At 40.7% G+C, this 24162-nt stretch overlaps 1 protein-coding gene across 1 annotated transcript in view; it reads left to right on the top strand.

Annotated features, from left to right (window-relative positions):
• LOC110536248 (hexokinase-2) overlaps nt 1-24162 on the top strand; it is a 103750-nt gene that overhangs the window by 54921 nt on the left and 24667 nt on the right. Inside the window, exons 7-9 of the mRNA XM_021621928.2 lie at nt 12764-12947; nt 13188-13349; nt 13513-13746. Coding sequence (XP_021477603.2) covers nt 12764-12947; nt 13188-13349; nt 13513-13746 — 580 coding nt within the window. The remainder of the gene's footprint in view (nt 1-12763; nt 12948-13187; nt 13350-13512; nt 13747-24162) is intronic.

Here is a 24162-nt window from a genome sequence, read left to right as displayed (position 1 = left end):
CCAGCTACTTCCCTCTTCACAGGGGGGCCAGGCAGGGTTTCTGTTTATCCCTTTTCCTATTTGATATGGCTATTGAGCCTCTTGCTATCGCTCTGCGGGCGGAGGAGAGGATTAAGGGAATATTGAGGGACAACATGACTCACAAGGTGTCCTTATATGCAGACAATCTTCTTTTACACATCTCTAACCCTGTGGAGTCTATACCCTATCTCTTGGAAATGCTACAAGGTTTTGGGGCATTCTCTGGTTATAAGTTAAACCTAACAAAAAGTGTGCTCCTCCCCATTAATCAGTTAACAGAAGGAATTAGGTATGTCAATTTCCCATTTATGGTGGAGCATCAGGTCTTTACTTATTTGGGGATAAAGGTCACACGCTCATTTAAGGCTCTGTTTAAACATAACTTCAAAACAGTCCTGGAGTGCACTAAGCAGGATTTCATAAGGTGGTCGTCTCTTCCCATTTCATTAACAGGTTGCATTAATTCTGTTAAGGTGACTACTACCTAGGTTTTTGTACTTATTCTAAATGATCCCCATTTTTCTGCCAATGTCGATGTTCAAACAACTGGACAGGTACATTTTCAACTTAATTTGGAATAAGTCAAATCCACCAATGAGAAGGGTATATCTAGGGAGACATAAGCCCACAGGTGGCCTTCCCAATTTTTTTTACAGTACTACTGGTCAGCAAATATACAGTGCCTTGCGAAAGTATTCGGCCCCCTTGAACTTTGCGACCTTTTGCCACATTTCAGGCTTCAAACATAAAGATATAAAACTGTATTTCTTTGTGAAGAATCAACAACAAGTGGGACACAATCATGAAGTGGAACGACATTTATTGGATATTTCAAACTTTTTTAACAAATCAAAAACTGAAAAATTGGGCGTGCAAAATTATTCAGCCCCTTTACTTTCAGTGCAGCAAACTCTCTCCAGAAGTTCAGTGAGGATCTCTGAATGATCCAATGTTGACCTAAATGACTAATGATGATAAATACAATCCACCTGTGTGTAACCAAGTCTCCGTATAAATGCACCTGCACTGTGATAGTCTCAGAGGTCCGTTAAAAGTGCAGAGAGCATCATGAAGAACAAGGAACACACCAGGTAGGTCCGAGATACTGTTGTGAAGAAGTTTAAAGCCGGATTTGGATACAAAAAGATTTCCCAAGCTTTAAACATCCCAAGGAGCACTGTGCAAGCGATAATATTGAAATGGAAGGAGTATCAGACCACTGCAAATCTACCAAGACCTGGTCGTCCCTCTAAACTTTCAGCTCATACAAGGAGAAGACTGATCAGAGATGCAGCCAAGAGGCCCATGATCACTCTGGATGAACTGCAGAGATCTACAGCTGAGGTGGGAGACTCTGTCCATAGGACAACAATCAGTCGTATATTGCACAAATCTGGCCTTTATGGAAGAGTGGCAAGAAGAAAGCCATTTCTTAAAGATATCCATAAAAAGTGTCGTTTAAAGTTTGCCACAAGCCACCTGGGAGACACACCAAACATGTGGAAGAAGGTGCTCTGGTCAGATGAAACCAAAATTGAACTTTTTGGCAACAATGCAAAACGTTATGTTTGGCGTAAAAGCAACACAGCTCATCACTCTGAACACACCATCCCCACTGTCAAACATGGTGGTGGCAGCATCATGGTTTGGGCCTGCTTTTCTTCAGCAGGGACAGGGAAGATGGTTAAAATTGATGGGAAGATGGATGGAGCCAAATACAGGACCATTCTGGAAGAAAACCTGATGGAGTCTGCAAAATACCTGAGACTGGGACGGAGATTTGTCTTCCAACAAGAAAATGATCCAAAACATAAAGCAAAATCTACAATGGAATGGTTCAAAAATAAACATATCCAGGTGTTAGAATGGCCAAGTCAAAGTCCAGACCTGAATCCAATCGAGAATCTGTGGAAAGAACTGAAAACTGCTGTTCACAAATGCTCTCCATCCAACCTCACTGAGCTCGAGCTGTTTTGCAAGGAGGAATGGGAAAAAATGTCAGTCTCTCGATGTGCAAAACTGATAGAGACATACCCCAAGCGACTTACAGCTGTAATCGCAGCAAAAGGTGGCGCTACAAAGTATTAACTTAAGGGGGCTGAATAATTTTGCACGCCCAATTTTTCCAGTTTTTGATTTGTTAAAAAAGTTTGAAATATCCAATAAATGTCGTTCCACTTCATGATTGTGTCCCACTTGTTGTTGATTCTTCACAATAAAATACAGTTTTATATCTTTATGTTTGAAGCCTGAAATGTGGCAAAAGGTTGCAAAGTTCAAGGGGGCCGAATACTTTTGCAAGGCACTGTATCTAAATGTGTTTATTGGGTTTCTACATTTCAAAACAAGCATGACCCAACTTGGGCCATCATGGAGTTACAGTCAAGCCTTCCAACTTCTCCGGTCTCGCTCCTGTGCTCTCCAATGTCCGTGAATCTTGGCGCCCATGTTTTGATTCCCATTGTTAAGAACTCCCTTAAAATCTTGTCCCAATTCCGAAATACTTTAGCCTTAAACAAGCAAGCGGTTTCTCTCCATTAACATCTTATCATCTCTTCCCAGCGTCACAGATTGACACGGCATTCCAGTGCTGGCATAGGAACAGTCTGGTGTTTTTTTTTAACCTATTTGTTGATAATACATTTGTCTCATTTCATACTCTGTTGGTTTACCATAATATTCCTAATACCCACTTTTTCAGATACCTGCAAACTGGCAGCTTTGCCAAAAAACATTTCCCTTCATTTCCACTCGAGCCTACTAAGTGTCCAGTCAAGAGATGCTTAGATCTTAACCCTTATCTGAAGGGCACAATCTCCAGATTATGCGACAAAATACAGAACATTAATCTGCCTTCCTTTGCAATACATCTGCATGGGAGCAAGACGTAGGTGGCGAGCTACCCAATGATATATGGCAACAAAGTATTGAGCGTATCCACACTAGAGGTTGACCGATTAATCGGATTGGCCGATTAATTAGGGCCGATTTCAAGTTTTCATAACAATCGGAAATCGGTATTTTTGGGCGCTGATGTGCCGATTTTTTAATTTTTATTTATATATATAGATAGATATATATCTATAATTTTTTTCACCTTTTATTTAACGAGGCAAGTCAGTTAAGAACACATTCTTATTTTCAATGACTGCGTAGGAACGGTGGGTTAACTGCCTCGGTCAGGGGCAGAACGACAGATTTTCACTTTGTCAGCTCGGGGGATCCAATCTTGCAACCCTTACAGTTAACTAGTCCAATGCAATAATAACCTGCCTCTCTCTCGTTGCACTCCACAAGGAGACTGCCTGTTACGCGAATGCAGTAAGCCAAGGTAAGTTGCTAGCTAGCATTAAACTTATCTTATAAAAAACAATCAATCATAATCACTAGTTAACTACACATGGTTGATGATATTACTAGATATTATCTAGCGTGTCCTGCGTTGCATATAATCTGACTGAGCATACAAGTATCTAAGTATCTGACTGAGCGGTGGTATTCAGAAGCAGGCGCGTAAACATTCACTCAAACAGCACTTTCGTGCGTTTTCCCAGCAGCTCTTTGTTGTGCGTCAAGCATTGCACTGTTTATGACTTCAGGCCTATCAACTCCCAAGATGAGGCTGGTGTAACCGAAGTGAAATGGCTAGCTAGTTACCGCACGCTAATCAAATCAAATAAAATGTATTTATATAGCCCCTCGTACATCAGCTGATATCTCAAAGTGCTGTACAGAAACCAAGCCTAAAACCCCAAAAAGCAAGCAATGCAGGTGTTGAGGCACGTTGGCTAGGAAAAACTCCCTAGAAAGGTCAAAACCTCGGAAGAAACCTAGAGAGGAACCAGGCTATGAGGGGTGGCCAGTCCTCTTCTGACTGTGCCGGGTGGAGATTATAACAACATGGCCAAGATGTTCAAATGTTCATTAATGACCAGAATGGTCAAATAATAGGTCTGGGACAGGTAGCACGTCCGGTGAACAGGTCAGGATTCCATAGCCGCAGGCAGAACAGTTGAAACTGGAGCAGCAGCACGGCCAGGTGGACTGGGGACAGCAAGGTGTCATCATGCCCGGTAGTCCTGAGGCATGGTCCTAGGGCTCAGGTCCTCCGAGAGAGAGAATGAGAGAATTAGAGAGAGCATACTTAAATTCACACAGGACACCGGATAAGACAGGAGAAGTACTCCAGATATAACAAACTGACCCTAGCCCCCCGACACATAAACTACTGCAGCATAAATACTGGAGGCTAAGACAGGAGGGGTCAGGAGACACTGTGGCCCCATCTGATGATACCCCCGGACAGGGCCAAACAGGAAGGATATAACCCCACGCACTTTGCCAAAGCACAGCCCCCACACCACTAGAGGGATATCTTCAACCACCAACTTACCATCCTGAGACAAGGCCCACAAAGATCTCCACCACGGCATCACCCAAGGGGGGTTGTCTCAGAGTTTATAGAGTTTCAAACATCGCTCGCTCTGAGCCTTCTAGTGGTTGTTCCCCTTGTTCTGCATGGGTAACGCTGCTTCGATGGTGGCTGTTGTCGTTGTGTTGCTGGTTCGAGCCCAGGGAGGAGCGAGGAGAGGGACGGAAGCTATACTGTTACACTGGCAATACTAAAGTGCCTATAAGAACATCCAATAGTCAAAGGTTATTGAAATACAAATGGTATAGAGGGAAATAGTCCTATAATTCCTATTATAACTACAACCTAAAACTTCTTACCTGGGAATATTGAAGACTCATGTTAAAAGGAACCACCAGCTTTCATATGTTCTCATGTTCTGAGTAAGGAACTGAAACGTTAGCTTTCTTACATAACACATATTACACTTTTACTTTCTTCTCCAACACTTTGTTTTTGCGTTATTTAAACCAAATTGAACATGTTTCATTATTTACTTGAGGCTAAATTGATTTTATTGATGTATTATATTAAGTTAAAATAAGTGTTAATTCAGTATTGTTGTAATTGACATTACTACAAATAAATAAATAAATAAATTAATTAATCGGTATCGTCTTTTTTGGTCTTCCAATCATAATCGGTCCTCTAATCCACACATCATCATTTTGTATAAACTGCTTCTTCAGTTTAAGGTTTTGCAACGACTCATTACTCTCATTACTCAAATGACAGATTGACAAAAATATACCCAAAGGTTGACCCCAAGTGTTTGAGATGCCACCAGAGTCCAGCGACTGTGGGACACATGTTTTGGTCATGCCAATCTTTGAGTGGCCTCTGGGACCCCATTTTTGAGGCATTCTCACATATGTGTAATACAACTGTTGTCCCCAACCCGGTCACTGACATTTTTAGGGTACATCCCCTAGACCAGAATGCTACCATGCATCCTCTTTCACTGGAAGTCTGCAAAGCCGCCCGCAGTGTATACAAGGAGGTGGTGTCATCTCTGCCTCTGGAGAAGGTTAGGTACACTGTGCATGGGTCCCGACACAGGTTTGACCTGGTCCCCATTAATACAATACATGGAGAGCCTGTCTTTTACTTAGTGTAACTTTCATAGTTTGGTAAGCATTCATGTCTGTTCTAGTGGCCATTTGTGTTAAGAGGTTTTATATAACTTTTTTTCTCTATAGGTTTTGTTTATATTACTGTTTGTTTCTGTTTTTCTTTCCTATTTAATTTACTTTTATAGATGCCTTGGTGGGTGGGTGGGTGGTTTGGGACTGGAGGGTGGGAGGGAGGGAACGGATGGATGGGAGAATTAGGGGTTAGGGTTGTACTGTTTTTGTTGTTTTATCTTAAAATCTATAAATAAATATATATATATATATATTGGGCTAAGGTGTATGTACTGTAGACTCCCGACTTCAACTGTGTATATATATATACAGTTGAAGTCGGGAGTCTACAGTACATACACCTTAGCCCAATACATTTAACCTCAGTTTTTCACAATTCCTGACATTTAATCCTAGTAAAAATTCCCTGTCTTAGGTCAGTTAGGATCACCACTTTATTTAAAACATGTTAAATGTCAGAATAATAGTAGAGAGAATTATTTCTTTCAGCTTTTATTTCTTTCATCACATTCCCAGTGGGTTAGCAGTTTTCATCCACTCAAATAGTATTTGTTAGCATTGCCTTTAAATTGTTTAACTTGGGTCAAACATTTAGGGTAGCCTTCCACGACCCAAAGAATACTTCCAAAGTTGTGGCAAAATGGCTTAAGGACAACATAGTCAAGGTATTGGAGTGGCCATCACAAAGCCCTGACCTCAATCCTATAGAACATTTGTGGGCAGAACTGAAAAAGCATGTGCGAACAAGGAGGCCTACAAACCTGACTCAGTTACACCAGCTCTGTCAGGAGGAATGGGCCAAAACTCACCCAACTTATTGTGGGAAGATTGTGGAAGGCTACCTGAAACGTTTGACCCAAGTTAAACAATTTAAAGGCAATGCGACCAAAAATTAATTGAGTGTATGTCAACTTTTGAACCACTGGGAATGTGATGAAAGAAATAAAAGCTGAAATAAATAATTCTCTCTACTATTATTCTGACATTTCACATTTTTTTAAATGAAGTGGTGATCTTAACTGACCTAATAGGGGGAATTTTTGCAAGGGTTAAATGTCAGGAATTGTGGAAACTGAGTTTAAATGCATTTGGCCGAGGTGTATGTAAACCTCCGACTTCAACTGTACATTGGTTAGGTGAAAAAAGTACATTTAGGTGTATTTATCACTATATGTTTTGCCAACTGTACAATGTTTATACCGGTAGCTTGCTAAGTAAACATTATCAGCTAACAGTACCACGGCAAATGTGCCCTTCTACTTGACAGGCAGAACCCACAAAAGGGTGGAAGTTACATAAACCACTCATACTTGTCAGGTATAGTTCACTTTTTTTTATATCACTCAAATGTCTACATTTTGGCCAATGTTGAAACTATTGTGAGGCTACTATACGTATCTGAAATTAAATGCTAAATAGATGTTTACTGATCATGAAAAACATGCACTTATTTGCTGTATAACTCTGATAGAGCTAAATGTGTGCAATTGTTTTGCATGCAATAATATGACGTTTGTAGGTCTGACTATACTCTTCAAGAGGTGATGATATTACAGCCTAATAGTTTATTTAACTATCCCTTGAAAACGGCACACAGTTGTCAATGGTTTTAGCTGAGCTGTGGGTGTCCTTGCCCCCTAGAAGGCAAATCAAATCATTTTATTGAAAACCGTTGTTTTTGCAGATGTATTTTTTTATTGTTTTATTATTATCATTTTTTTAAAGAAATTCGCTGGCCAAAAGGGGGTGATACCATCACGCACTACATGACCAAATATATGTGGACACCTGTTTGTCAAACATCTCCCCTCTTTGCTGCTATAACAGCCTCCACTCTTCTGGGAAGGCTTTCCACTTTCCACATTGCTACAGGGACTTGCTTCCATTCAGCCACAAGAGCATTTGTGAGGTCAGGCACTGATGTTGGGTGATTAGGCCTGGCTTGCAGTCGGCATTCCAATTTATTTTATTTACCTTTTATTTAACTAGAAAAGTCAGTTAAGAACCAATTCTTATTTTCAACGACAGCCTAGAAACAGTGGGTTAACTGCCTGTTCAGGGGCAGAACGACAGATTTGTACCTTGTCAGCTCGGGGATATGAACTTGCAACCTTTCGGTTACTAGTCCAACGCTCTAACCACTAGGCTACCCTGCCGCAATTCATCCCAAAGGTGTTCGATGGGGTTGAGGTCTGGGTTCTGTGCAGGCCAGTCAAATTCTTCCACACAATCTCGACAAACCTTTTTTGTATGGAGCTCGCTTTGTGCACGGAGGCATTGTCATGCTGAAACAGGAAAGGGCCTTCCCCAAACTGTTGCCACAAAGATAGAAGCACAGAATTGTCGAGAGTGTCATTATATGCTGTAGAGTTAAGATTTCCCTTCACTGGAAGAAAGGGGCCTAGCCTGACCATGACAAACCGCCCTAGACCATTATTCCTCCTCCACCAAACTTTACAATTCTCAATTTGCATTGGGGCAGGTAGCGTTCTCCATTAGACTGCCAGATGGTGAAGCATGATTCATCATTCCCGAGAACGCGTTTCCACTGCCCCAGAGTCCAATGGCGGCGAGCTTTACACCTCTCCAGCCGACGCTTGTGTGCGGCTGCTCGGCCATGGAAACCCATTTCATGAAGCTTCCGACGAACAGTTCTTGTGCTGACGTTGCTTCCTGAGGCCGTTTGAATTCGGTAGTGAGTGTTGCAACTGAGGACAGATGATTTTTACCCGCTTCAGCACTCAGCGGTCACTTTCCTTGAGCTTGTATGGCCTACCACTTCACGGCTCAGCCATTGTTACTCCTAGATGTTTCCACTTCACAATAACAGCACTTACAGTTTACCTGGGAAGCTCTAGCAGGGATGAAATTTGACATACTAACTTGTTGGAAAGGTGGCATCCTATGATGGGACCACGTTGAAAGTCACTGATCCCTTCAGTAAGGCCATTCTTCTGCCAATGTTTGTCTATGGAGATTGCATGGCTGTGGCTCGATTTTTATACACTTGTCAACAATGGGTGTAGCTGAAATAGCCAAATCCACTAATTTGAAGGGGTGTCCACATACATTTGTACATATAGTAGATTTCACAATGTTTAATGAGTACATCATCACAATAGGACAAAGGTTGAGATCGCCCAACCCTATGGCACACTTCCAATGTTTTTAGTGAGGTACAAGGTACTGAGCCCTTAATCGATACAGTCCACAGACAGGCCTAATCAATAGGACTCAATGTTCTTGCTCCCAATCTTCTCACTCCGTATGTTCTTGCCATATACAAATGCCCTATGAATTTATTTGGACAGTCAACTTTCTCCGTCATCATTATTCAGGATTCATTCATAGTTTTCCATAATCATTGTAGTAGAGGTCGACCGATTATGATTTTTCAAAACCGATACCGATTATTGGAGGACCAAAAAAGCCGATACCAATTAATCGGCCGATTCTTTTAATTAATTTATTTGTTACAATGACAATTACAACAATACTGAATGAACACTTATTTTAACTTAATTTAATACATCAATAAAATCAATTTAGCCTCAAGTAAATAATGAAACATGTTCAATTTGGTTTAAATAATGCAAAAACAGAGTGTTGGAGAAGAAAGTAAAAGTGCAATATGTGTTATGTAAGAAAGCTAACGTTTCAGTTCCTTGCTCAGAGCATGAGAACATATGAAAGCTGGTGGTTCCTTTTAACATGAGTCTTCAATATTCCCAGGTAAGAAGTTTTAGGTTGTAGTTATTATAGGACTATTTCCCTCTATACCATTTGTATATCATTAACCTTTGACTATTGGATGTTGTCATAGGCACTTTAGTATTGCCAGTGTAACAGTATAGCTTCCGTCCCTCTCCTCGCTCCTCCCTGGGCTCGAACCAGCAACACAACGACAATAGCCACCATCGAAGCAGCGTTACCCATGCAGAGCAAGGGGAACAACCACTAGAAGGCTCAGAGCGAGTGACGTTTGAAACTCTATTGGCGCGCGCTAACTAGCTAGCCATTTCACTTCGGTTACACCAGCCTCATCTTGGGAGTTGATAGGCTTAAAGTCATAAACAGCGCAATGCTTGACGCACAACGAAGAGCTGCTGGCAAAACGCACGAAAGTGCTGTTTGAATGATTGTTTACATGCCTGCTTCTGCCTACCACCGCTCAGTCAGATACTTAGCATACAAGTATCTCAGTCAGATTATATGCAACGCAGGACACGCTAGATAATATCTAGTAATATCATCAACCATGTGTAGTTAACTAGTGATTATGATTGATTGTTTTTTATAAGATAAAGTTTAATGCTAGATAGCAACTTACCTTGGCTTACTGCATTCACGTAACAGGCAGTGTCCTTGTGGAGTGCAACGAGAGAGAGGCAGGTTATTATTGCGTTGGACTAGTTAACTGTAAGGTTGAAAGATTGGATCCCCCGAGCTGACAAAGTGAAAATCTGTCGTCCTAGCCCGTCATTGAAAATAAGAATGTGTTCTTAACTGACTTGCCTCGTTAAATAAAGGTATAAAAAAAATAAAAAAAACGCAAATCGGCGCCCAGAAATCGGCCATTCCAATTAATCGGTCGATCTCTACATTGTAGCACCCGCATTAAAGAGATTCTCCAGTACTTTTGTATACTTTTAATCCAGTAGTTTTGACAGTACCAGTCAAAAGTTTGGACACATCTACTCATTCAAGGGTTTTTCGTTATTTTTACTATTTTCTACATTGTAGATTCTTCAAAGTAGCTACCCTTAATGCCTATGCCTTAATGACATATTTGCACACTCTTGGCATTTTCTCAACCAGCTTCATGAGGTAGTCATCTGGAATATATTTCAATTAACAGGTGTGCCTTTTTAAATGTTAATCTGTGGAATTTCTTTGCTTCTTAATCTGTTTGAGGCAATCAGTTGTGTTGTGACAGGGTAGGGGAGATATACAGAAAATAGCCCTATTTGGTAAAAGACCAAGTCAATATTATGGCAAGAACAGCTCAAATAAGCAAAGACAAAAACGACAGTACATTAATACTTTTAAGACATGAAGGTTGGTCAATGCAGAACATTTCAGGAACTTTGAAAGTCTATTCAAGTGCAGTCGCAAAAACCATCAAGAGCTATGATGAAACTGGCTCTCATGAGGACCACCACAGGAAAGGAAGACCCAGAGTTACATCTGCTGCAGAGGATAAGTTCATTAGCGTTAACTGTACCTTAGATTGCAGCCCAAATAAATGCTTCACACAGTTCAAGTAAGACACATCTCAACATCAACTGTTCAGAGGAGACTGCGTGAATCAGGCCTTCGTGGTCGAATTGCTGCAAAGAAACCACAATTAAAGGGCACCAATAATAAGAAGAGACTTGCTTGGGCCAAGAAACAAGAGCAATGGACATTAGACCAGTAGAAATCTGTCCTTTGATCCGATGAGTCCAAATTTGAGGTTTTTGGTTCCAACCGCCGGGTCTTTGTGAGACACAGAGTAGGTGAACAGATGATCACCGCATGTGTGGTTCCCACTGTGAAGCATGGAAGAGGAGGTGTGATGGTGTGGGGGTGTTTTGCTGGTGACACTGTCTGTGATTTATTTAGAATTCAAGGCACACGTAACCAGCATGGCTACCACAGCATTCTGCAGCGATATGCCATCCTATCTGGTTTGTGCTTCGTGGGACTATCATTTGTTTTTCAACAGGAAAATGACCCAAAACACACCTCCAGGCTGTGTAAGGGCTATTTGACCAAGAAGGAGAGTGATGGAGTGCTGCATCAGATAACCTGGCCTCCACAATCACCTGACCTCAACCAATTGAGATGGTTTGGGATGAGTTGGACCGTAGAGTGACGGAAAGGCAGCCAACAATATGTGGGAACTCCTTCAAGACTGTTGGAAAAGCATTCCAGGTGATGCTGGGTGAGAGAATACCAAGTGTGTGCAAAGCTGTCATCAAGGCAAAGGGTGGCTACTTTCAAGAATACAAAATGTATTTTGATTTGTTTAACCCTTTTTTGTTTACTACATGATTCCACGTTTGTTGTTTCATAGTTTTGATGTGTTTACTATTATTCTAAAATGTAGAAAGTAGTAAAAATCAAGAAAATCCTTGAATGAGTAGGTGTGACCAAACTTTTGACAGGTACTGTATTTGCAGAAAACATCATCTGAAACACAACCAAAACATATTGTAAGGCATGCAACAAGTTTGTAGAGTCACAAGCTTGATATCATTGCATGCTAGGAATTTGGGACCAAATACTAATCTTTTGACTAAATTGAATACACTATAAGTGAATTTGTCCAAATACTTATGACACCTTCAAATGGGCGGACTATATATGTAAAGTGCATTTATTTCTAAACGGTAAAACAGACATGTATAAAATTACCCTTAAAAAGAAGGCGACATTCTGTTTAAAACATTTGATCTCAAATTCAAAATGCTGGCGTATAGAGCCAAATTAAAAGTTTTAGCTTCACTGTCCAAATAAATATGTAGGGGAGTGTAATTGCATACTGAACACTGAAGGCCTCCATTGGGAACACATTCCATACAGAATTAGTAGGACTCAATCAGTATGTAAATAATGGAACTACTCTAGTTGTATTGTGACATGTTCAAGTGTGCTTTGGCATTAGGGTGAGAAAAGCTTACCGTTGAAACGTGTCTGTAAGTTTAGTATAATTATAAACCTAGAAGTGTGGTTGTTGAGGGAAGGTGAACAGGCAGAAAATGAAAAGCTATTTATATCATCAGATTAGTCATACATTCTCAATATACAAATTATTTAATTTTAAACACTATTTGAAAAAAAAAAACACCCAGCATCTCGTGTCTATTGTTCAACAAAACAAACATTTATTTTGCTGATCAACCCAAAAATGTAGCTAGCACAAATAACAGCAGGGATACTCTGTTGTAACCAAGCCTGGAGGGCCAGATGGAGTACCGTTAGTTTCCAGATTTGAGAGAATCCTTGAATTACAGTATGGAGCCGAGCTCAAGACTAGTGTAATGTAGGGCTCACCTGGGCCTGGAAAGAGGTGTCTAAAATAGCCCAGGACAGAAAGAGATAGAAGGGGGGCCCTTTTGAGGCCTTAAATGCCACATGGCGTGATGAGGCCTTCGTAAGTAAGAAGTACAGTATGACCATGTTGTCTGTTGCTGCCTCCCAGGCACTGGCACCAATGCCTGCTACATGGAGGAGATGCGTCACCTGGAGCTGGTGGAAGGGGACGAGGGGAGGATGTGTGTTAACATGGAGTGGGGGGCATTTGGGGACGATGGCGCTCTGGATGATCTTCGTACAGACTTCGACCAGGAGATCGACGCCGGCTCCCTCAACCCCGGCAAACAGCTGTGAGTGACAGACAGACAACTGGCCCGCCCTCTACTTCTACTATATTGTCTATTACACTAGTCCTCTCTGTCTGTTGCCCAATCCCACCTGGAAAAGATATCAATCTCCAGCTGCTATATAGATCTGGCTTTGTGTTGAAAGTGTAATTTTCAGCTTGTTGTTAAGTATCACCCTCAGAATTTACTCACAGTTAGCCAGGTGTTGTAGTAAATGTGTGACAGCCTGCTGTGTGTGTGTAGGTTTGAGAAGATGATCAGTGGGATGTACATGGGCGAGCTGGTGCGTCTGATCCTAGTAAAGATGGCCAAGGAGGACATGGTGTTTCAGGGTCACATCACCCCTGACCTCGTCACCAATGGACAACTCCAGACCAGCTTTGTCTCTGCCATCGAGAATGACAAGTTAGTAGTTTTTGTGTGTGTACGATATGTGGGCCTATCTTGATATAACTTGGTTCATGATGATGATGATAATAGGTAGTAAATGTAATTCATACAAATACCAAACTGAATGTTATACTTTATAAGCTGATATGTAACTGAGGTGGTACTATTTTCCTGACAGAGACAAGGAGGGTCTGGTGAGTACAGAGAAGATGCTGAGGGGGCTGGGCCTGGACCCCTCTGTGGAGGACTGCGTGGCCACTCGGAGGGTGTGTCAGGTGGTGTCGACCCGGGCCGCCCACCTGTGTGCTGCCACCCTGGCCGCTGTGTTAAGACAGATCAGAGACAACAAGGCTGCAGAGAGGCTGAGGACAACAATAGGAGTGGACGGCTCTGTCTACAAGTACCACCCACAGTGAGTGGGGGGGTGCGCAAGGTGTGTGTGTGCAAGTGCATGTATGAGTGAGGGTATGCGCGAGTGTGTGGGGTTGCGTGTGTGTGAGTGCTTGCGTATGTATTAGTGCGTGTGTGTATCTCCGTGTGTGAGCATGGAGATACTGTACTCTGGGGTTATCTCTAACATAGTTGGGGTCAATGATGCTGCCATTGCAACTCCCTTAAATTCAGAATAGAACAGATGAAGTGTTGCACTTGACATGGCGCTCTGATAATCTACTCTGAGGCACTACTCACTGAAATATAGAAGACATACTCTCATTTCTATTAGAATTAACTATACTAGACTGCACAGTGTAATTACAGTGGAACTGACCCTCCGATCCTAAAGCTCCCATGCAGTCTTTAATTTTTTTTCAAAAGTCATCACTGTATGTCTAATACATCACTCTGTGTTTATTTTATAAAAATAACTCAAAATTATATGTTTTATAATGTTTTTCCTGGAGCCCAGGGCCTAAAAAATGTTTGGTCCACCAACCACTGTGGTAGGTAGATTAAAAAAAAAAAATCTCCTAACAGCCACTCAGATTTTTTACCTTCCCAAGAATGTTTTTGTTGTTGCTAAAATTTCACCAAGAAACAGAAAAAACAGATGAACATGCTTTGTAAAGTTCCTAAAACAATAATACATTTATTACTAGTAAGGTAGCCTGGCGGGTAGGAGTATTGGGCCACTAACCGAAAGGTTGCTGGATCGTATCGCCGACATGTCTGTAAATGTAATTCTGACCCTGAGCAAGGCACTTAACCCCCAACAACAACTGCTCCCAGGGCGCCAAAGATGTCGATTAAGGCAACCCCCATCACCACTCTTGATTCAGCCACCGGCACCACTCAAGGACATTCAGAGACTTGTCCCGAAGCCACTCCTGCATTGTCTTGGCTGTGTGCTTAGTGTCGTTGTCCTGTTGGAAGGTGAACCTTCGCCCCAGTCTGAGGTCTTGAGCACTCTGGAGCAGGTTTTGATCAAGGATCTATTTGTACTTCGCGCCGTTCATCTTTCCCTCTATCCTGACTAGTCTCCCTGCCACTGCAAAACATCCCCCTTTTTATACCTGTGCACAGCGCTTCTAAAAATGAAGCTTTCACTCAGCTCTTCACGTGTACACAGCCCCCAGCCAGGCAGTGTTGCAGTGCGAGGTAGGATAGGTTAAGTAGGATTCGTAGTTCTTTGACTTAGTACAATTTAATTTACCAGCTATGAAACAAAACAGCAGAAATTCTTTGAAAACAGCTACTGTAGAATTTGTTTTGCTATAAATGTGATCATACTTGACTATTTTTATTGTTAAATGCTCGCACTGTGGAGCCCTTACCCTCCAATGCCAAAATTTACTCGCATTTGGCGGGTGGCAGGTGTTAATTTTAAATCCTGCCTTAGGCTTTTGGACATTGAAATGCTCAGTCTGATCGTGTGGACATTAGGACACAAATTTGAAGATATTTACATACAAAGCCCTGATTGGCTGATTGGATGGTCTAATCCTGAATGCTGATTGGTTAAAACCACATTCCAGCCGGTGTCTATTCCGGGAAGTTGCCACAGATGCCTATTTACTCTGTTCCATCTGATTGCGCAATCCACTGTTTCATCAGCCCAGCCAGGCAATTTATAAACTTGATTTCCACTATAAAAAGCATCTAGACATTATCTCACATTTCTTTTAGACTGCCACTCCAATACCTTTACTTCGTTGTCCTTAAGCCATTTTGCCACAACTTTGGAAGTATGCTTGAGGTCATTGTCCATTTGGAAGACCCATTTGCGAACAAGCTTTAACTTCCTGACTGATGTCTTGAGATGTTGCTTCAACATCCATCTATTTTGTGAAGTGCACCAGTCCCTTCTGCAGCAAAGCACTCCCACAACATGATGCTGCCACCCCCATGCTTTCACGGTTGGGATGGTGTTCTTCGACTTGCAAAGCCTCCCCCTTTTTCCTCAAAACATAATGATGGTCATTATGGTCAAACGGTTCTATTTTTGTTTCATCAGACCAAAGGACATTTCTCCAAAAAGTACAATCTTTGTCCCCATGTGCAGTTGCAAACCGTAGTCTGACTTTTTTTTATGGCGGATTTGGAACAGTGGCTTCTTCCTTGCTGAGAGGCCTTTCAGGTTATGTCGATATAGGACTCGTTTTACTGCGGATATAGATACTTTTGTTCCTGTTTCCTTCAGCATCTTCACAAGGTCCTTTGCTGTTGTTCTGTGATTAATTTGCACTTTTCACACCAAAGTACGTTGATCTCTAGGAGACAGAACGCATCTCCTTCCTGAGCGGTATGACGGCTGCGTGGGCCCATGGTGTATACTTGCATACTATTGTTTGTACAGATGAACGTGGTACCTTCGGGCATTTGGAAATTGCTCCCAAGGATGAACCAGACTTGTGGAGGTCAAAATGTATTTTTCTGTGGTCTTAGCTGATTTCTTTTGATTTTCCCATGTCAAGCAAAGAGGCACTGAGTTTGAAGGTAGGCCTTGAAATACATCCACAGGTACACCTTCAATTGACTGAAATTATGTCAGTTAGCCTATCAGAAGCTCCTAAAGCCATGACATATTTTCTAGAATTTCCCAAGCTGTTGAATCTAGCGATAATTTTTTATATTTTTGGAAAAATAACATTCCCAAAGTAAACAGGCTATTTTTCAGGACCAGAAAATAGAATATGCATATAATTGACAGCTTAGGATGGAAAACACTCTAAAGTTTCCAAAACTGTAAAGATATTGTCTGTGAGTATAACAGAACTGATATTGCAGGCAAAAGAATGAGAAAAATCCAATCAAGAACGCAGCGGTTTCTAAATAAGAGTCCCTTCCTATGCTTCCCTATTGAGCAGTGAATGGGATATCAACGAGATTCCTTTTTCTATGGCTTCCTTAATGTATCTAGTATCACAAGACATCAGGCTTTTATTTTGAAAAATGAGCGTGTACAACAACATTGCTTCAGTGTCCACCTGATGGCTCTTTGTGTATTTCTCGCGCAAAAGACTGAGGTAGCCATTTTTCCACCCGGCCTTACTGAAAAAAGCTCTGTCCCAGTTTACATTATCGAATAGATATTTGAAAAACACCTTGAGGATTGATTATAAACAACGTTTGCCATGTTTCTGTCGATATTATGGAGCTAATTTGGAATATTTTTCGGCATTGTCGTGACCACAATTTTTGGTCGTTTTCTCAGCCAAACGTGAAGAACTAGTTATTTTTGGCTACAAAAATAATTTTTCTGGAAAAAAGGAACATTTGCTATCTAACTGGGAGTCTCGTGAGTGAAAACATCCGAAGCTCATCAAAGTTAAACGATTTAATTTGATTGCTTTTCTGATTTTCATGACCAGATTGCCTGCTGCTAGCTAGGCATAATGCTATGCTAGGCTATCGATAAACTTATACAAATGTGTCTTGCTTTGGCTGTAAAGCATATTTTCAAAATCTGAGATGACAGGGTGATTAACAAAAGGCTAAGCTGTGTTTGAATATATTTCACTTGTGATTTCATGAATATGAATATTTTCTAGTAAGAGTTATGCTACTTAGTGTCAGTTGATGACAATTCTCCCGAATCCGGGATGGGTAGATCCAAGAGTTAAAGGCACAGTCAACTTAGTGTATGTAAACTTCTGACACACTGGAATTGTGATACAGTGAGTTATACGTGAAATAATCTGTAAACAATTGTTGGAAAAATGTATTGTCATGCATAAAGTAGATGTCCTAACCGACTTGCCAAAACTAGTTTGTTCACAAGACATTTGTGGAGTGGTTGAAAAACGAGCTTTAATGACTCCAACCTAAGTGTATGTAAACTTCCGACTTCAACTGTATACAAAAAAATGTCAATTGAAAAAAGGTAAAATGGAACACATCTAATTTGCAGTCTTTCCAGCTTCAGTTTGAAGTGATTGTGTTAGCTGTGTTGTTGGCTAGCTCCTCTGAACAACAGTGTCCTGACGAGTGAGCACATTTTCTATGCCAGGCGAAATTGCACGTCATTAATGAATTGTTATGGATTTATCCAAATAAATGTCACTAGAAAACAGATTATGCAAATGCCGGCTACTTTGCTGTTATTCTGTCTGCACTTTTTGACGTGACTGTAAATTAGCCGTAGTTAGCTAGCTAGTGTTGGTATTTGTTTCATTGTTCCTTGTCAATCATTGGCTCATTGGTGAAATTAGAATTATGACAATATCTTTAATTAAATCATTCAAAAACCTTTATTAATGCAATTGCAGACAGAAGTTGACAACAGGAACATAACGCATGTTTCCGAGTAAGTTCTGCATCAAAGAAAAAGTCCCATGATATTTTATTAAACCCGAAGTCCAGGCCTAGTGATGTCACTGCCTACTGTAGTGGAAATTTCCTGTATTTACCAAATCATGAGACCAAACCACCACACAAGTCAGAGTTATCATAAAGTCCATCTTTAATTATTATGAGCTCCATCACAACCCTGTGACTCTCAGATCAATTCAGTGTCTATAAATGAATTCTCTGAGAGTGCTTACAAAACAGTTGTTAGTATCATTTATAGCCAAGACACACCCATCTCAACTCACATGACGAATAACAGATCTTAGGAACATTACAAAGGAAGACTTTACTTGAAAGAGGAGTATCCCATAGCCAGACAGCATTAGCTATAAATTATCATTCAGTTTGCTCTCCTAAAACGAGGTTCTACTTCTCGTTCTTGGTACAACATAGTACCAAGACATTACCTCATCCACTAGCATATATCAAATACACCCCTCCTGGACAAGATCACAGAGACACAGTGACTGGCACACAGACATTGTGGAGCCAAGAGATAATTGGTTCCCCCTCAATCACCCCTTCACATGGTTTAAAAGATATGTTTACATATGAAGACAAGCTTGACCTCTCCTCTCTCTACAGCCCAAGTAACTGAACCCTGACAGAGAAAGGATAACTGCAAATGGCCACCACTATAGTACAACAAGATACATTCTAAATGAGAAGTAAATCACAAGCATATAATGAAAATAAAACATCTTATCTATGTTACCCAACTATTCTGATTCATCATTATCTTTTACTCATGAGGTGAAATGAGTCCAAAACCATGCCTACTCAACACTAAAACTCTTATTTATATAGCTATCTAAAAGCTTAGCAGTAAATGTCCAAGTTTATTTATAGTGGAATGTCTAACTAATCTCTTATCTCTTACCCTCCCCTGCAGAGTTCTGTCTTCACAGTCAAACATTTCTCAGACAGTTTCTTCATAAGAGGCAGAGAGCCTACAAAAGTACTGTGGAACAATATTAAACCTCATAATGTATATATATTGTTAATCTGTAGTCTAGGACCCTATAAATGTAAGGAGGGAGGGGTCTTATAACCCCTCCCCTTCTATTAATACAACCTAAGCATAATCAATTATTATAATACATCAAACATTTGGTACAGCCCCTATCATGACCCTTAGGTGAACCTGAAGCAAGGATATGCGTATTATTGATACCATTTGAAAGGAAAAACTAAAATTAATGTAGGAGAATATAACACATAAGATATGGAAAACGATAATACAAACCAAAAAACATGGATTTCTTTTTTTTAAATCATCTTTGAAATGCAAGAGAAAGGCCGTCATTTCATATAGGAGACTGTGTAATTTAGATGTTGGCCACCAGATGACAGCAGTGTGTACGTAAAGTTTCAGACTGATCCAATGAAGATTTACATTACTGCACAATAAAGTCTGCCAGGAGTTTTCCAAAATGTGTCGAATTGGTCAATTGATACATTTTCAAGTACATACAGTGCCTTGCGAAAGTATTCGGCCCCCTTGAACTTTGCGACCTTTTGCCACATTTCAGGCTTCAAACATAAAGATATAAAACTGTATTTTTTTGTGAAGAATCAACAACAAGTGGGACACAATCACTGCACTGAAAGTAAAGGGGCTGAATAATTTTGCACGCCCAATTTTTCAGTTTTTGATTTGTTAAAAAAGTTTGAAATATCCAATAAATGTCGTTCCACTTCATGATTGTGTCCCACTTGTTGTTGATTCTTCACAAAAAAATACAGTTTTATATCTTTATGTTTGAAGCCTGAAATGTGGCAAAAGGTTGCAAAGTTCAAGGGGACCGAATACTTTCGCAAGGCACTGTAGCTATAGAGAACATATACAAAAATACTATGGTAATAAAACATTTCAGTTTACACACTCCCAGGAATGTCATATAAATAGATTATTAGCTTATACAATAGTTTTCAAGCCCTGCCACATAAGACGAGTGTCGGAGCCGGTGTAGTATGATTCAATCTTAGCCCTGTATTGACTCTTTGCCTGTTTGATGGTTCGTAGCAGGGCATAGCAGGATTTCTGGTAAGCTTCCGGGTTAGAGTCCCACACCTTGAAAGCGGCAGCTCTACCCTTTAGCTCTATGCGAATGTGGCCTGTAATTCATGGCTTCTGGTTGGGGTATGTACGTACAGTCACTGTGGGGACGACGTCCTCGATGCACTTATTGATAAAGCCAGTGACTGATGTGGTGTACTCCTCAATGCCATCGGAAGAATCCCGGAACATGTTCCAGTCTGTGATAGCAAAGCAGTCCTGTAGTTTAGTATCTGCTTCATCCGACCACTTTTTTTATAGACCGAGTCACTGGTGCTTTTTGCTTTAATTTTTGCTTGTAAGCAGGAATCAGGAGGATAGAGTTGTGGTCGGATTTACCAAATAGAGGGAAGGGGAGAGCTTTGTTCGTGTCTCTGTGTAGAGTCTAGAGTACAAGAGATCCAGAATTTTTTTTCCCTCTGGTTGCACATTTAACATGTTGATGGAAATTTGGTAGAACTGATTTAAGTTTCCCTGCGTTAAAGTCTCCTGCCACTAGGAGCGCCGCCTCTGGGTGAGTGGTTTCCTGTTTGCTTATTTCCTTATACAGCTGACTGAGCTCGGTCTTAGTGCCAGCATCTATCTGTGGCGGTAAATAAACAGCCACGAAAAGTATAGCTGAGAACACTCTAGGCATGTAGTGTGGCTTGCAATTTATCACAATATACTATACTTCAGGCGAGCAAAATCTAGAGACTTCCTTAGATTTTGTGCACCAGCTGTTGTTTACAAATATGCACAGACCCCCCCCCCCCCCCCCCCCCCCCTCGTTTTACTGGAGTGTGCTGTTCTATCTTGCTGGTGCAGCGTATATCCCACTAGCTGAATATCCATGTCGTCATTCAGCCATGATTCTGTGAAACATAGGATATTACAGTTTTTGATGTCCCGTTGGTAGGATATTCGTGATCGTACCTCGTCTAGTTTATTGTCCAATGATGGCAAATAACGCAAAAAAAAACCCACATAATGGCACGATTGGTTGGGCGCCCATAACACTGCTGCCATTTCTTCCGGCACCATTTTGTCATTAATGAGTAGGATTTTCACAGGCAAAAGTGAATAGCTTTTTTAGACTATTGTATTTTAACCAAGCAACATAAATAAATGTTCAATCAGTACTGAATGAATGAACAAAATCATTTTGAAACAAACGCAATTTAATGGGCTGTGAATGTTTGTAGAACAGGGTTTGTAGTTGTTAGGAATTTTATGAATAAATGACTAAACAATATCCCCATTTTAAATAGAACTGTAACTAAGTAAACTTATACTCTGTTTTATTATATCTGATTAACAATATGAGTTCATAAGTGAGGGATTGTGGAGCCTGATACAGGGGGTAATTACATTTAAATAAATACCATTCCAGCCAGGTAGGAGTGGGGAGTTTTAAGTAAGCAGAAAAGGTCTTTAACCTATGGTTGAACCGACAAAACTTAGCTCTGGGGTGTTTTAGATAAGGCAGTGAGTGCATTCCCAGGTTTTCCGTTAACTACAACTGTCAGCTAAGTGGTGATCGATAATGGTGAGGGGTCAAGAGTTAATTCAGTTATACAGTGGGGCAAAAACGTATTTAGTCAGCCACCAATTGTGCAAGTTCTCCCACTTAAAAAGATGAGTGGCCTGTAATTTTCATCATAGGTACACTTCAACTATGACAGACAAAATGAGAAAAAAAATCCAGAAAATCACTTGCTGGAACGGAGGAGAGACCAGCTCTGACTCTTAAAGAGGAGGTTGTTACCCTCCAGGCGATGCACGCCATACCTATGTTACTGCCCAGGGAAACTGCTTTATTACAGAGGGGCGGATTGTGCGCATGCGCCTGTCACAGAGAAATGCTAACACAAGCTTGTTGACATAGCGCCGGGCCATCTCTATGCGCTTGTTGAAGTCCTCCTCCCACTAGAACATCCAACTCCTCTGCTGCGCGATGTCAGAGTAAAACACCGTTGTCCCAGGGAACATTTGGATGACTACCTCCAAATCAGCTCGCATCTGATGCACCAGGGCTGTCACCTTTTGTGTGTGCCAAGTCGTTTTCACTGAGGTGGATGACTATGATGTCAGGGGGAGCAGCAGCACCTCTGCAGGTTGCCCCTCGCTCTCCGAGCCACCTAATGTGACAGTAGTCAAGGAAGAGTGTGATGTTGTATTATAATTTTGCATAATCACCTTCCAGTGTAAAAAACACGGAAACTTTTTTAAGTGAGAAGTAGGCATTGGTCACAAGGCAAAAAATAAAGGAAATTCAGGAGAAGCACAATGCCTACATCATCAATGAACTACCAAGGTTTTCTAGCACACAGCTTTGACCTACTAAAGTAGCGATGTTTGTCTATTGTACTTCAAACAATGTGTAGGAAGGTTGCTTAGAATTAAAACCTTCTCAAACACCCTAATGAATACTCTTCAGAGTAACATGGACTTTACAGTGTTCTGCTATTAAAATAATGTATATCTATTAGGGGTGTGCTGAGTGCTCGGACAAAATTAGTATCTAATGGGGATGGAGAATTTTCTGAATATGATTATGACAACTATTAGCTAGTTCTTCTGCCTGTAAAGAAACACGCGGGATATCAGTTGAACAAGCTGCTCTCCCTCTGCTCTCATTTCTCCAGACAGACCCGCTCTGTTAAGTCTCCCGTTCTCCAAACATCATGAAATAATCCTAATCCGTAGCTAGTAATTGTTGTTCAATTTCGTTTTTTCCTGTAGACTTTTCTGAGGCCATATGGTTGTTTTTGCCTGTCTACTTGGTGTTGGGTAGTATGCCTACTTTGTCTGTCCGTATAAGTATTCCATTGCTGACGACGTACTGTCGTTATGTCGCGATCCCCATGCTTTCTTGCTATTATTATTTATTCTTTCCCAGTCATGTTTACTGAGTGACAGATAATTAGAAAATATAATTACAAATGTAGATGGTTTATTTTGATTGTGCAAATGTGTTGGCATAAGTTTCGGGAGAGAAGTTTTGCTCCTCTCAAAAGTGAAACCATATATGGGGCAAGTGAATTAGCCTACCTTCATCTAAATCTGTCTGGAATAATTGCAGGCAGTAGTAGCCAGCCATGCATTAGACTATTTATTAGCCTCCTTTGTTGAGAAATTGAATAGGACTAAGTAAGTAAATGGTGCATTTTCATCGGTCAGGGTCGTTTAACAACGTGTGTGTGAAGGAACTAAATGATACACTCTGAGTGATTTTGCAGTAATGCACACTTGAGGCTTCACCTGCATTTAAAGCGCACTTCTGAATTTTTTCCAGTGCGCTGGAAGTATCAAGTGTGATAAAACGGATACAATTACCAATACGAGTATGATGAGATCGGTACACCCCTAATATTTATCATTAGCTTGTATGTATTTTTAGATATAACCCCTATTGTAGGCCTAAATGTGTTTTATTGTAGTGTAATCATCTTTACTGCAAAAATAATAGATATATAGAAATAGAAACATAACTGTAATCTACATATTCCTTTGACAGGTAATGAACTGTCCATTGATTAGCACAGTAATTGATAAAAAAGGACCCATGTTTTCAAAACAAGTGGTTTTGAGTTTATGTCAATATTACACATAGCTAATGGTCACAGAAATCAGGAATTCAGACAGGTTCTATAGAACTTTATCTGTGGGACTTTGAATCCTAAGCAATCCTGCCTACACATTGTTTGAAGTACAATAGACAACATAGCTACTGTAGTAGGTCAAAGCTGTGTGATAGAGCATGGGTGAAGTAGGCATTGTGGTGCTTGTGAATTTCCTTAATTTTTCGGCTTCAGAGCAATGCCTACTTCTCACTTAAAACAGTTTTTGGTTTATCATTTGTGTGTGTGTGCGTGTGGTTCCGTGAGGTGTTTTTTTTGTTTTTTTTTGTGTGTGTATATACACTACTAAAAAAATAAAGGGAACACTTAAACAACACAATGTAACTCCAAGTCTATCACACTTCTGTGAAATCAAACT

The sequence above is a fragment of the Oncorhynchus mykiss genome, chromosome 11 (assembly GCF_013265735.2).
Source record: "Oncorhynchus mykiss isolate Arlee chromosome 11, USDA_OmykA_1.1, whole genome shotgun sequence".
In the NCBI taxonomy this organism is placed as follows: Eukaryota; Metazoa; Chordata; class Actinopteri; order Salmoniformes; family Salmonidae; genus Oncorhynchus; species Oncorhynchus mykiss.
Note: the sequence above shows the minus strand (reverse complement) of the source record. Positions and strands in the feature narration are given on the sequence as shown.